At 42.7% G+C, this 13,288-nt stretch overlaps 1 protein-coding gene across 2 annotated transcripts in view; it reads left to right on the top strand.

Annotated features, from left to right (window-relative positions):
* Positions 1–13,288, top strand: part of DYNC2H1 (dynein cytoplasmic 2 heavy chain 1) — a 346,577-nt gene that overhangs the window by 128,199 nt on the left and 205,090 nt on the right. For both annotated transcript variants that reach the window (XM_037065338.1, XM_037065337.1), the window contains exons 57-60: positions 451–611; positions 1,529–1,652; positions 2,406–2,527; positions 11,474–11,560. In XM_037065338.1, coding sequence (XP_036921233.1) covers positions 451–611; positions 1,529–1,652; positions 2,406–2,527; positions 11,474–11,560 — 494 coding nt within the window. The remainder of the gene's footprint in view (positions 1–450; positions 612–1,528; positions 1,653–2,405; positions 2,528–11,473; positions 11,561–13,288) is intronic.

Here is a 13,288-nt window from a genome sequence, read left to right as displayed (position 1 = left end):
TTGTGGCAAAGACTGTTACATTTTCAACTTGAACATTTTGTACTTTATGTCTTTTAAAGCATTTTGATATTGGAAGAGAGAGCATATTAGTACCTAGAGTTATCTTTATTAAAATTACAAATATTCAATAATTTGTAATGAGTTAACAATTTTATGTATATCTTTTGAAAGTAAAAACACCATTTGTGGCCAGTTTGTTTCTTTGTTTATTTTCTTTCTTGTTTATTCTATTACAGCTGTCCCAATTTTCCCCCCTTTGCTCTCCCTCCACCCAGCCCAACCCTCTCTCCCACAGTCAGCCCCCAAACCGCGGTCCGTCCGTGGGTCATTCATATGTGTTCTTTGAGTAGTCCCTCCCCTTCTTTCTACAATTTCTCCCTCTCCTGTTACCTATGGCAGCTGTCCGTCTGTCCTGTGTTCCCATGTCTCTGGTTCTCTTTTGTCGTTTAGCCTCTGGTGAATGAAGCGAAACTAGCAGTTGGAAACATTAAGCCAGAATCTCTTTCGGAAATTCGCTCACTGCGTATGCCACCTGATGTAATCAGAGACATCCTTGAAGGAGTTTTAAGGTTGATGGGTATCTTTGATACATCTTGGGTGAGCATGAAAAGGTAAGGTTTTGTATTTGTGGAAAATGTTATTTTTACTGAATTGCATATTCTTTTATATTAATATTTAGAAATATTTGTTAGGTTGGTTCTCAAACTGAACTTCATCTAATTGCCTGGTTGTACACTTTGTCCTGATATTTCAGGATTTTCTATGTAACACACATTGAGATCTATATTTTCCTTCCTCCGTAAGTTATTTTTAAAAGTGTTAAAAGAAGAGAAAAGGAAATCTTTAAAATCTTTAAGAATTTCTCAATAAATATGATAATTTTTTTGGAATATTTGGTCCTCACACAGTTGAGCATTGTGTTTACTGTAATTTACTACAAGTCCCAGAGTCTTGCACTCTTGGCAAAGGCGAGAGGTGAGAGCCCCATAAAGAATTCAAGAGAACTGTACACTACAAAAGACTGAGTGGTCACTAAATATGAAACAGTGCAGCTTTAGGCTTTATATTACAGCAGTGTTATTTTGGTATTCGATTCCGTTTTAAGTAGTAGGTTGATAGTAAAATCCTTTTCTATCTGGAGATGGGAGAGGAGATTTAGGTTCAGAGAATACTTTAAATACGGATCTTAGAAAGCAAGAAAAATTTCTCGCGCATCCTAGAACATATGAGTACCCAGTAATTCACATGAAGGGATGTGGGTAGAATAGCAGAGTTGTAATTCCTGTATTTCAGTGCCCCAGGTTATTCACAGAATAGTGGAAATACTATTGTGCCTCTTTTTGCTGTTCTTCCTTGTTGTTTATTAAAAAAACAAGGATAGTCCGTTTGAAACTTACATACTTCAGTCCCCTATTTTTTGTTAGCTAATAAATTAAAACTATTGCAAACACCATTTTGTTAAATTGATATTTTTTAAGAAATAGCAAATTTTATTTAACTCATTTGAAGTAATGTGCTTTAATTTTAGTTTTCTTGCAAAAAGAGGTGTGAGAGAAGACATAGCAACCTTTGATGCACGAAACATTCCAAAGGAAATAAGAGAGAGTGTTGAAGAACTTCTTTTTAAAAATAAAGGGTCTTTTGATCCAAAGGTAATTTTTAAATAAGAGCTCTGCCACAAATTCTTTCATAGTATATAATATTATTCTTATTAAAATGATGTTATTGTCGATTGCTTAGATTTTCTAATAACTAAAGATAAAAATGAGCTATCTACATTACATCTAGGAAGCATTAACCGGCAGAATTAGGTGAACTAGAGTCCAGGCTGGAGGTGGGAGGCGGTGCATGGCTCGTGCTCTGCTGTCGTTCTGTCATGGCTCAGCTGGCAGTGCGCTTGGTGTACTTTTCTTCCTTCCGATGTGCTTGTTATATGAACACAAGTAACTGGGTCAGGGCGCTTGTATCTACTTTCAATGAATAGTTTAAATTCCATGATTCTGGTATTTTTTTCTTTTTAGATCCCTTATTCAAAATGTTATATACATCTTCTTTGACACTAATAGCCATGGTTTGAACATTGCTTTTGTTTAATAAAGATGTATCCCATGTAGAGAAAAGAAAGAATTAATGCTTGGACATTGTTGTGGGCAGACGCATAGAGGAATTAATATGCCGATAAAACATCATTATATTAAAGATTGTATGGGGTTCAAAAATTTTGAGCCAAAAGTAAGGAGCACCTTAATCAAAATAATAATTCACTTTGTTTTAATTGAACTATAAGCCCAAACCTTCATTTGGGGGGATAATTTTTGAAATAAATGCTTACGTAAAATATACTAGAATTAGCTCGGCTTTTACTTTAAATTAAGACGCTGGATAACTTCTGACATGTCTTTCAGAATGCGAAGCGTGCCAGCACTGCTGCTGCTCCTTTGGCTGCCTGGGTGAAAGCAAATGTGCAGTATTCCCACGTCTTGGAACGAATTCAGCCTCTGGAAACTGAACAGGCTGGATTAGAATCGTAAGTAACATGTAAAATACACACAATTCTAACCTTGACTTATTACCAACAATTTGATGACTTCGTTATATTATTAGGATTTATTTAGAATTTCTTGTCTACATCTACAGAGGAAGCTGACAACACTAAAAGGTATAAACTGAGTCAGTTCATTGTAAATTAGGTGTTAAACAGACCAAGAAAAACTAATTAGAAGGAGATGGGAAGCAGAACCAATCACTTTCTTTTTCCTACCATTTTTATGTTGTTGGAAAGATAAGTCAGTATAAATTTTTTTAGAAAGAACTGAAGTTTTGCCCTGGCTGGTGTAGCTCAGTGGATTGAGCACGGGCCTGAAAACCGAAGGATTGTGGTCCGATTCCCAGTCAGGGCACATGCCTATGTTGCAGGCCAGTTCCAAGCAGGGGACACATGAGTGGCAACCATACATTGATATTTCTTTCCCTCTCTGCTTCTCTTCCCATCTAAAGATAAATAAATAAAATATTTTTAAAAAGAGAACTTAAATTTTATAAAGGGATACTATTAAAGTTTGAAATAATAGGTTTTGGAAATTTAGGGCTTTTATATGTGAAAGATTTTCTTAGGCTCCACCAAGAAAGAAATGCCAATCAGCCACAAAGTCAGGCAATAAAGAGCTTTATTGGGGTTTGTATGCCCAGGCGAGGTTCCCCAGTCTGCAGAGTGAAGCCAGGGAAGTCACACCCAAGCAGGGAATGTTGTGGGGTTTTATTTTCGTTGGCTCCCCATGGGAGCTGGGGATTGGTGCCCTCTGAACAAAGCAGCAATACAGCATTGGTGGTCTCTTCCTCGGACTCAGATTACTGTGAGGATGTCCTTCTTGGCAAAGCCCACCCTTCCGGCTCTCTGATTGGGCGTTAGCTGGCTGTTCCTGGCGACATTTTGATAGTTGGCCATCTTGACTTTAGTCTGGCTGGGGGCCATCTTGACTGTAGTCCAGCCGGAACTTCCCCCTATCCCTGCCCACCCTAACATTCCAACCTCTTTGATAGGATAAGGGGCACTGTGTTTGATCTGGCTGCTTCCTGCTGTCAGAGGGGCGTAGAGGGGAGGGGCTAGAAGTTGGTCATTTCTGGTTTGTCAGGGAGGGGTGAGTAGATTTGTGTCTGAAGTAACATCTGGTTAAAAGTAACCCTGGAAGCTTCACGAGTTCTTTCCTGGAGGAATCTCAGGAAACAACGGCCAAGCATTAATAGTATGCAGGTTATTATGACTGGCCCTAGGACCAGGGCCAGGATGGTAAAAAATAGGGAATGCCACCATGGAGTTATTTCGAGAGTGGTGGGGTCTTGGCCTAAGCTGTGGGGTCAGCATAGTCGGGAAGCAGGGGAAGGCTGAGGAGGAGTTCATGGTCCACAGCAGCGTTCCATTGCACCAGAAAAATGTACCTGGGGAGCTGGTAGTGGTTCCAGATATTTGCACGGTCTGGTCGCATGAGGAAGTGCCTGCAGTAGTGTGACATACTTTGGGACTGTTTTGAAAGAGAGGTACATCTTTTAGGAAAAGAGGTGTTGGGGAGTTTGTGACCTTGAGAGGAGTGGGTATGGGGACTGCTGTAATAGGGGAGCGGTCAAGAAAAGCACATAGGAAACAGTGACTTTTCCTATATCAGTGATGTTGAAGAGTTGAATTCCTTGGCATATGAGGCTTAGCCAAGAGAAAGGGGCACTCTTCTGTTTTCCTTGTTGGATCAGTGTTTGCAAGGATTGTTCATGAGTTAATATGGTATTAGTCAATAGGGTTGTATTCCATTGTCCTGGAACAAGAGTTGGGTATATTTCAGTGGAACTCTGGGGATGCAAATATAAGAGGCTTTGGTATAGTTTTCCCTTTACTCCCTGTTCCCATCTAGAGTCCCATGGATCATAAATGGTAAAGTGCCACAACTGGAAAGTATTCCATGTGTGGTATTTGCAGTAGTAGAAGGGGCAGCCTCCATATGTGTCTGGCCAGAGTTTGCACTTACTTTTTGTCTGGTCATAGAGGAAGCAGAGAATGTGCAGTCCATGCCAGGCAGTCCAGCTGTCTAGCCCTCTAAAGCTACTTTTGGGAGCAGAGAGACGGATGAATGTAGAGCAATGAGTGGGAGGGTAGTCCACAAAAGTGACGGAGTGAGAATTTACCTGTCCATTTCTGCGATATATTTCACATACGAAGAATCTCCAGATGTATTTGGTTTGTAGGTTAGGAGGGGTTTTTGGCAGGGATGGGTAAGCAAGAAGGAGGAGAAGGAGGATTTGTAGAGACTTCATTGGGAGAACCTGGTGTTTTAGTAAAGCGGATTCGGGTGTCTCCTATTGGCTGCGCTGACCACTTTCCTGAGGCAGGGTCTGGCTTAAGGCAGGAGAGGTGGACCCACACTGGCTGACCCACCAGTTTTGCTGCTGTAGGGGTGATTAGAATAACAGTATGAGGCCCTCTCCACTTGGACTGGAGAGGTCCAGGTCAGAGCTCTTTGAGTAATACCTGGTCTCCAGGCTGTAGGAGAGTGACTGGGCCTGTCTCCGGACACCCCCCCACAGGAGGAAGAACTCGGTCTGTGTGTTCACAGAGAAGATGCCGGAGGAGAGAGAGATAGGGCAGATGGGAGGCCAGAGGAGGAGTATATACTGGCAGGTTATGACTAATAAGGAAAGGGCAGCCTGAAAGTAGTTTGAAAGGGCTAAGTCATGTTGGTTCCCATGGGGCTGCCTGTATTCGAGTGAGGGCCAGGGGGAGCAGAGAGAGCCAGGAATTTCTGGTTTCTATGGTAAGTTTGATTAGGTGGGTTTTCAGGATACCATTAGCCTGTTCTACTTTACCGGAAGACTGGGGATGATAAGGGATGTGCAGCTTCCAGGTGATGCCAAGGGAGGAGGAGACCTGCTGGACAATTTGGGAGATGAAGCCTGGGCCATTGTCCGACTGGATAGAGGAGAGCAGCCCAAACCGTGGGATCATGTGGTTGAGGAGGGAGTCGGCTACCATATCTGCTGTTTCTCTTGTCATGAGATGGGCCTCAATCCAACCTGAAAAACGTGTCAACAAAGGTTAAAAGGTAGCGGAATTTCTTGTGGGGAGGCATGTGTGTAAAGTCGACCTGCCAATCCTGTCTGGGGAGATGTCCACGTAGTTGATGGCCCGGGACCTGAGGCTTCATTCCTCCCTGGGCAGATGTCTTGGAGCAAATGGTACAATTAGAGTGGACTTCCTTGATGGCTTGGAAAAGAGTGGGGTGAATAAACAAGGGGTCTAGAAACCTCATCAGAGCTTTCGGACCAATGTGTAAAGATTGGTGAATTTCAGAGAGAAGTGCAGTGGCCTGTTCTTGGGGTAGGGCTATTTTTCCATTGAGGAAGACACATCCCTCATTTCCTGGGTGCCCACCCTGCTGGAGGAGAGTGGAGTACTCTCAGGGAGGGGGTGGAAATAGGCAGGGCGAATATCAGTGGTCAGAAAGAGGATGGGGTGTGGCGGGGCTTGTGTGGTGAGTTCTCAAGCCACAGCATCTGCCCGAGCATTGCCACGGGAAACAGTGTCCTGTGAGGTCTGATGACCCTTACAGTGGACCACTGCTATGGCAGTGGGCAGATCTGTGGTCTGGAGAAGTTTGGCAATGAGGGAGGCATTAATAACAGGTGAACCTTTAGTAGTGAGAAAGCCCCTTTCCTTCCACAAAGCCTAGTGGCTATGGACAATCAAGAAAGCATATTTGGAGTCTGTGTAGATAGTAACCTTCTTACCCCAGGCTAGGGTAAGTGCCCCGGTGAGAGCTATGAGTTCAGCTTTCTGAGAGGAGGTGCCTTCAGGGAGCTCATTGGCTTCAAGGGTTTCAGTCAAAGTTACTACCGCATAGGCCGCTCGTCTTCGGCCATCAGCTCTGAGCACTGAACTTCCATCTACAAACAGAGTGAGATCTGCCTCGGGGAGAGGCTTGTCAGATACACGGTCTAGAGGCTGACCCAGGAAGTCTAGTACTTCTGGGCAAGAAGTCTAGTACTTCTGCTCTATGTCTGTAGTGGGGGTTGGAAGGAGGGCAGCTGGGTTGAGGTGCGGTGAGAGCTGGAGAGGCAGGGCCGTCCCCTTGATGAATAGGAGGTGGAATTTCTGTAGATGGGAAGGGCTCAAAAGAGAGAGAGCTTGGTGGGATAGCAGGTCTGTAAGGCAATGAGAGGAAAATACAGTAACAGGTTGGCATAGGGTGAGTTTGAGGTCTTCCTTCCTGAGTTCAGCCGCGCTCCCTAAAGCCTGGAGGCATGGCTGCCATCCACGTAGGGTAGGCTCAAGCTGTTTTGATAATTAGGCAACTGAGCGGTATGTTGGGCCTACCTGTTGAGCTCAAACTCCAACCACAATTCTGTCTCTTGTCTGTAAACAGATGGAAAGGATGGGAGGGATTGGGAAACTCAGGGAGGGGGAAATGGGTGGAGCTGGAGGAGGAGTGGGTTTTCCAACAGCGGGAAGATAAGGGAGGAGGAAGGCGTGGAGTTTTGTGTGATCTGAGGAGTGGCGCCCTGTAACTTGAGAACATCCCATTTTAGGAGTGGAATAGTGCAGGAGGGTATGACAAGGAATGAATGGGAAAAGGGAAAGCCGTCCAGACTGCAGCTAAGCAGGGGGGTTCGCCACGGGCAAGATGGGGTCCGTCAATCCCCATGACCGAGATCTGGGCCTGAAAAAGATGGTAAAACAGAGTAGGTAGCCACCGTGTCCACTAGGAAAGAGATGGACTTACCCGCTACCTGCAGCATTACCCTTGACTCAGCGTGCGAGCGTGATGGGGGTCTTTGAGTCCGGGCTGGTTCAATTGCCTAGGAGTCTGAGAATTTCCGGAGCAACCAGGGAAGAGTCTGCACCTTGATCAGCTGCTCCCCAGCATGGAGGTGTTGGGGATGAGCCTCTCAGGGGACAGGCATCCCTCTAGTGGCCAAGTTGTCAGCACTCAGGGAAAGGCTTCGTTGGTGGCCGAGGTTGAGGACACTGGCGGGTCCAGTGCCCTTCTTTGCCACACTTGAAACAGGCCCCCAGTGGGGTGTTTTTTGGCCCGGACTTAAGTTTAGCCCCCGTGCCGGTGTTTGCCGCCAGCCGCAAGGCTGCTATCATGGCTTGAATTTGCAGGGGGAGCCTACCTTTTGCTATAGGCGAGCCTGGCGAGCAGCCTCAGCCTCCGCTTCCCGGTTATTGAAAACCTTAAATGCCATATTTACCAGATCTTGGATGGGGGTTTCGGGGCCATCCTCGGCCTTTTTTAGTTTTCATCTAATGTCTGGGGCTGACTGAGAGGTAAAGTGAGTAGTTAGGACAGTGGCCCCAGAGTTAGAAGCCAGGTCAAGGCGGGTATGGAGCACCATTGTCTCAGTTAGTCTGTTGAGAAACAGCGCTGGATTTTCTCCGGGGCCTTGGGTGACCTCTCTGAGCTTATCGTAATTGACTGCCTTCTGGGCAGATTGGTGCATACCTGCTATCAGGCACTCGACCTTTTGGTCGGGGCCCCTCCAACCTGCCTGTGCTACCTGGTAGCCCCAGCCTGGCTCCACCTCTGGCACGGCTTCAGCCCCTACTGGCATGAGAGGATTGGTGGCATGGGTTTGGTCAGCATGATCCCTAGCTGCAGTCTGGACGCGGTCATGCTCAGGTCATGCTCATCCCGGGTCATAGTGGAAGTTAAAATGATGTGCAGGTCATGCCATGTGAGGTCATAAGCCTGGGCTAGGTACTGGAATTTCTTGATAAAATTGGTAGGGTTAATGGAGAATGAGCCTAGGTGTTTTTCAATTGAAGAGAGGTCAGCTAGTGAAAAAGGAACATGGACCCGAACTACACCTTCTGCTCCTGCAACTTCCTGGAGGAGGCAAATGCGGGAGTCTAGGGGCTCTAGATTCAGATTGGAGTATGTGAGCTGACCAGGGAAGAAAGGTCTTCAGCGGGAGGGGGAGAATCCGGTTGAGAGGGGAGGGCTGGGGCTTCTCCTTATCAGTAGCCGTTGGCAGGAGCTGATAAGGAGAAGGAGGAGGAGGAGGAGAAGAGGGAGAAGGAGGGGAAGCAAGATCTGCAGGGGAATCAGAAAAGGAGGAGGGAGGTTCTGGGGCAGTAGGCTTAGGAGACTGGACAGGTTTAGGGTTCCCTCAGGCAAGGAGAATTTTCGAGGGAGCCGGGTGGGAGCACAAGGCCCAAAAGGTCTGAATGTAGGGGACCTGAGACCATTTGCCAGTCCGTCTGCAAAAAATTATCTAGGTCAGTAAGGGTAACAAAATTGAAAGTGCCTTCAGGAGGCCAGGTTTCACTATTATTGAGCTGATATAATGACCAGGCCATAGTGGATAGAAAAACCAGCCATTTTCGATTGAGGCCAAGATCAATTACTTTCAAATTTTTCAGAAAGCACCCTAGAGGTGATTTAGGATCTGGCTTGGACTCCTGACCCCCCATTCCTGGTCCCACGAGGAGCAGTAGATGGGAATCGGCATCCCTCAACCCAATCTGCTGATCCGGTCAGTAAAAATGAGGATCTAGGCCCAGGGACATCTCTCCGGTGCCCAGAACCTCTCAGCGGAGGGAGAGCAGTCCCTCCCGGAAGGGTCACCGTGACACAGCACTGCTATTTGATGGAGAGCAGTCTCTCCTAGCAGACAGGGGCCTGGAATCAGTGTTTAGGGACCAGAAACTTAAGGGCAATGACACTTACCCTGTTTCTTAGTCTGGACTGGTGAGGTGGCCATGAGGCTTACTTGGGGAGCAGGGAGAGGAGCGGTCTTCAGCAGACAACAACTCCTCCTGGGTTTCAGCATCAAATGAAAGGTTATCTTAGGCTCTGCCGAGAAAGAAATGCCAATCAGCCACAAAGTCAGGCAATAAAGAACTTTATTGCGGTTTGTGTGCCCAGGTGAGGTTCCCCAGTCTGCAGAGTGAGGCCAGGGAAGTCGCACCCAAGCAGGGAATGTCGTCCGGTTTTATTTTCGTTGGCTCCCCATGGGAGCTGGGGATTGGTGCCCTCTGAACAAAGTAGCAATACAGCATTGGTGGTCTCTTCCTCGGACTCAAGTTACTGTGAGGATCTCCGTCTTGGCAAAGTCCAGCCTGAGCTTCCTCCTATCCCCGCCCACTCTAACAATATGTGCTTTTGCCTTCTATGTTCTAGCAGATGTTTAGTATGTGTTTTCTAAAACATTGGGCAACTAGGGATAAAATTAAACCATTTATTTTTGGGTCCTAAAAATCTCAATTTTCTGTAGTTACTAGGTCAGCATAGAGTTTTATTTCATTTGCTCTCTGAAGACTAAGAGGTATGTTATGTTCTCAATTGTTCAGTGTTTGATAATATCTATTTTTACTGTAGAAAAGATTTTTAGCCCCTAACTTCATAATGTAATTTAGTGATTTTTATGTGTTAAATCATGTTAAAGTCATACATTTTTTTCCTACATAAAAATTTTTCACAGCTGAGATATGTTTTATGAGTATATTTCCTGTACACCTGCTTGTTTTTTGTAATATTAATAATTACCTCATTTTTTTTCAAATGATTTTTATTCTGTCTACATATCACATATTTATCTCTGGTCTTCCTGTCAGATCAGTGTCTGTGTGTTCTATTTGATTTTTCTTAGCATCACCCATCCTAGAGCCTTCTGTCCTTCTGTTTCATTGTAGATTAGTTCTTGTGAATTCTCACAGTTTTTTGTGAAATTATCTGTTTTCTCATTGTATTCTTTTATTAGGGGCACCTGCCTTTCTCTTTCTTAGTTTAGTCCTTCATTTTCAAGATTGCCTCCTCCACTTAGCTTCCTACAAAAGTATAAACAGGATGAAAAATATTTTGAGATCTTTCAATGTCTAAAATTATCTATATTATACCGTTTGGGCTGGGTTTAGAACACTAGGCTAGAAATTGTTTGATCTCACAATTTTGAAGGCTTTTTCTATTACAGTGCCCTCTGAACAGTCGTTCTTAAAGTGTGGCTTTGAGGGCTTTTCTATTACAGTGCCCCATTACAGTGGTTCTCAAAGTGTGGTTCCTGAACCAGCAGCCTCAATGTCATCTGGGAACTTGGTAAAAATACACGTTTTTGAGCTGCAGTCACACTTACTGAATCAGTTGCACTGGGGGTGGCTGGGCAGGGGAGTGAGGCCTTGTCTGTTTTGAGAATCCTGCCAAGAGATTGCGGTGCACAAACACCTAGTAGTATGCAGCAGTTTGCCTTGGCCATTTGATAGCAACCTCTCAATGTTGGTGCATAGTTTGACAGGAAGAGGTCAGTCATTTCTGTAGAAGAATCTTCATCTGCTTGCTCAGTGGGCAACGACAGATGGGAGTGGGTGAAGGGGATAAGCTTCATTTCCAGGGTTGTGCTAAGAAGATAGACAAGCCACTCTCAGTGGGGGAGGCAATCTGAGGTCAGACTCTTTGTAGTGTTAGCTCTTAAACAATCCTCTGTATTTAGCTCTTATTATCCTCAGATGTGCCTGTTGTCTGCATTTCCTGAGCTTTGTAGGATTCTTCTTTCAGCTTCCCGTCCTGCAGCCATTCACCTTGTGGCTTTTGCATTCTGGTGTGTTAGTTATCACCTTTGAAAATTTTATTAAATTACTCTTTTGTAATACTTTTCTCCTTTTTTATCTTTTTTCTTTTTTATTCCCTTGGTTTCATTTGGTAGAGTTTTTAGAAGGGATAGTAGATAAATCTACCTATGTTTACCATTTTTATCTAGAAATCTACACACATAGAGTATTTTTAAATATAGACTCTTGGAAATGGTATGGTTAAGTCAGAATATACTTTTAATTTTAGCATTGCTTTTTAATTTAGATTATAAGTTGTTATGACTTGTGAATTACTGAGTTTTCATTGTCATTAATGTATTGCAAGATTATATTTTAAGGTGCTAATGCTGCATTTTGTTGATAATCTAAAATGGAATGACTTTTAAATATTGAATTATATTTCAGAAATTTGAAGAAAACTGAAGACAGAAAAAGGAAACTAGAAGAGCTTCTTAATTCTGTTGGTCAAAGAGTATCAGAACTCAAAGAGAAGTAAGTTAAGTTTTATAATGTATTTTGGATATTTTGAAAACATACCTCAACTACATTGTAATTTTGAAAATCTGTTAAATTACTATTTTTACTTATTTTTGTTATTTATCACTAACATTGGGAAGGGTATGAAATAATATAAGAGGTACTTCTTTTGTAAAAGAAGTTTTCATGATAAGAATAAAAGTATTTTAAGTCTGTATTGAAATAGTTATCACTACATAAATACAAGTGTATATATTTATTTATTCCCAAGCATTGGAAAATGGAGCAAGATAAAATGTAATGAGTTAATGCTGAGAATGTTTATGTTTGGTATTCTTGTTTCTTTATTGTTTTGACTTTAATATTTTTTACTCCTTTATTTCAGATGATGCTATTATATAATGATCCATGAGGGTGAATAATCACATTAAATCTATTCATTTAACTTTGTCCTTTTTGGTGTTGAAAAATATTCCCTGTATAACTATTATACTCAAACTTAAGGACCATTTATGAATCTTATTAATCTTAAAACCATTCACGTACCTCTGGGTTCTTGTGATTGCTATTTAGTGTAGGATAGAAAGTATCAGGATGGGAATTATTGTAAATGTGGAAGATGTTTCTTTAAAAAATGTAAAGATGGGAAAATGGAGCATACTGTAGTCCCCTGTTACCTATGGGCAATATGTTCCAAGACCCCCATTGATGCCTGAAACTGTGGATAGTGCTGAAGCCTATTTATACTATATTTGTTTCTTATACATTCATGGCTATGATAAAATTTAATTTATGAATTAATTACAGTAAGTATAAAAATAGCAAATAATAAAATAACTCAATCATAATGTACTATAATAAAAGTTATATGAATGTGGTCACTAGTTTCAGGCGACCTTTTGTTGAAGTCTTCATATTCCACACATTTCAATCAGAACGTGTTTTCTATCTGTGTCTTCTACCCACAAATTTAATGCCTTTTCCATCTGAACTAAGCACTTATCATGCAATGTGGTCATAAATTTTGTAGTCTGAGATGCAACAGCGAAACTAACATGAATTTCTTTTTTCTTTTTCACAATTTCATGGATAGAAGATTCATTTTTACCATAAATCTTAGAAACCGCAGCATATGACTTTTTTCTTTTCTAAGTAGAGAAATTTCACATTTTCACTTAAATTAGCACTTTTCAGCTTTTCTTTGGCATATCCTAACTACCAGTGTCACTACTCTTGAGCTTTGGGGCCACCATTAAGGAGAATATTGTTGCTTGAACAGAGCACTGTGATACTACGACGGTCTCTCACTGATAACTCAGATGGGCACTGAGTGCCTTGCGGCAGGTAGTTGTCCCAGCTTGCAGACCCTGGAATACCCTTGCAGACTTCTGGGCATGCAGAGCTGGATGGTATGAGATATCATCATACAACTCAGAATGGCTCACATTAAGAGTTTATGAATTATTTGTTTTTTGGGGATTTTCTATTAGTACTTTTGGACTGGTTGACAACAAGTAACTGAAACTGTAAAAAGCAAAACCACAGGGGTGACTACTGTATGCAGTTAAATACAGTGTTTGTTATTGTTTGCATTCTGTTTTATGAAACTAAAATTTTTCTGTAAACACTTTTTTTCCAAGTGTTTTTTAAGTTGTGTGTTATATATCCATTTTTTATGAAGGAAGAAACAGAAATTATTGTACCAAGAAGGAACTTTATCAGACGAAAAACTGAATTTCTGTA

The sequence above is a fragment of the Sturnira hondurensis genome, unplaced genomic scaffold (assembly GCF_014824575.4).
Source record: "Sturnira hondurensis isolate 20B ecotype Veracruz unplaced genomic scaffold, ASM1482457v3 Scaffold0015659, whole genome shotgun sequence".
Classification (NCBI taxonomy): domain Eukaryota; kingdom Metazoa; phylum Chordata; class Mammalia; order Chiroptera; family Phyllostomidae; genus Sturnira; species Sturnira hondurensis.
This window is presented reverse-complemented; position numbering and strand designations above follow the sequence as displayed.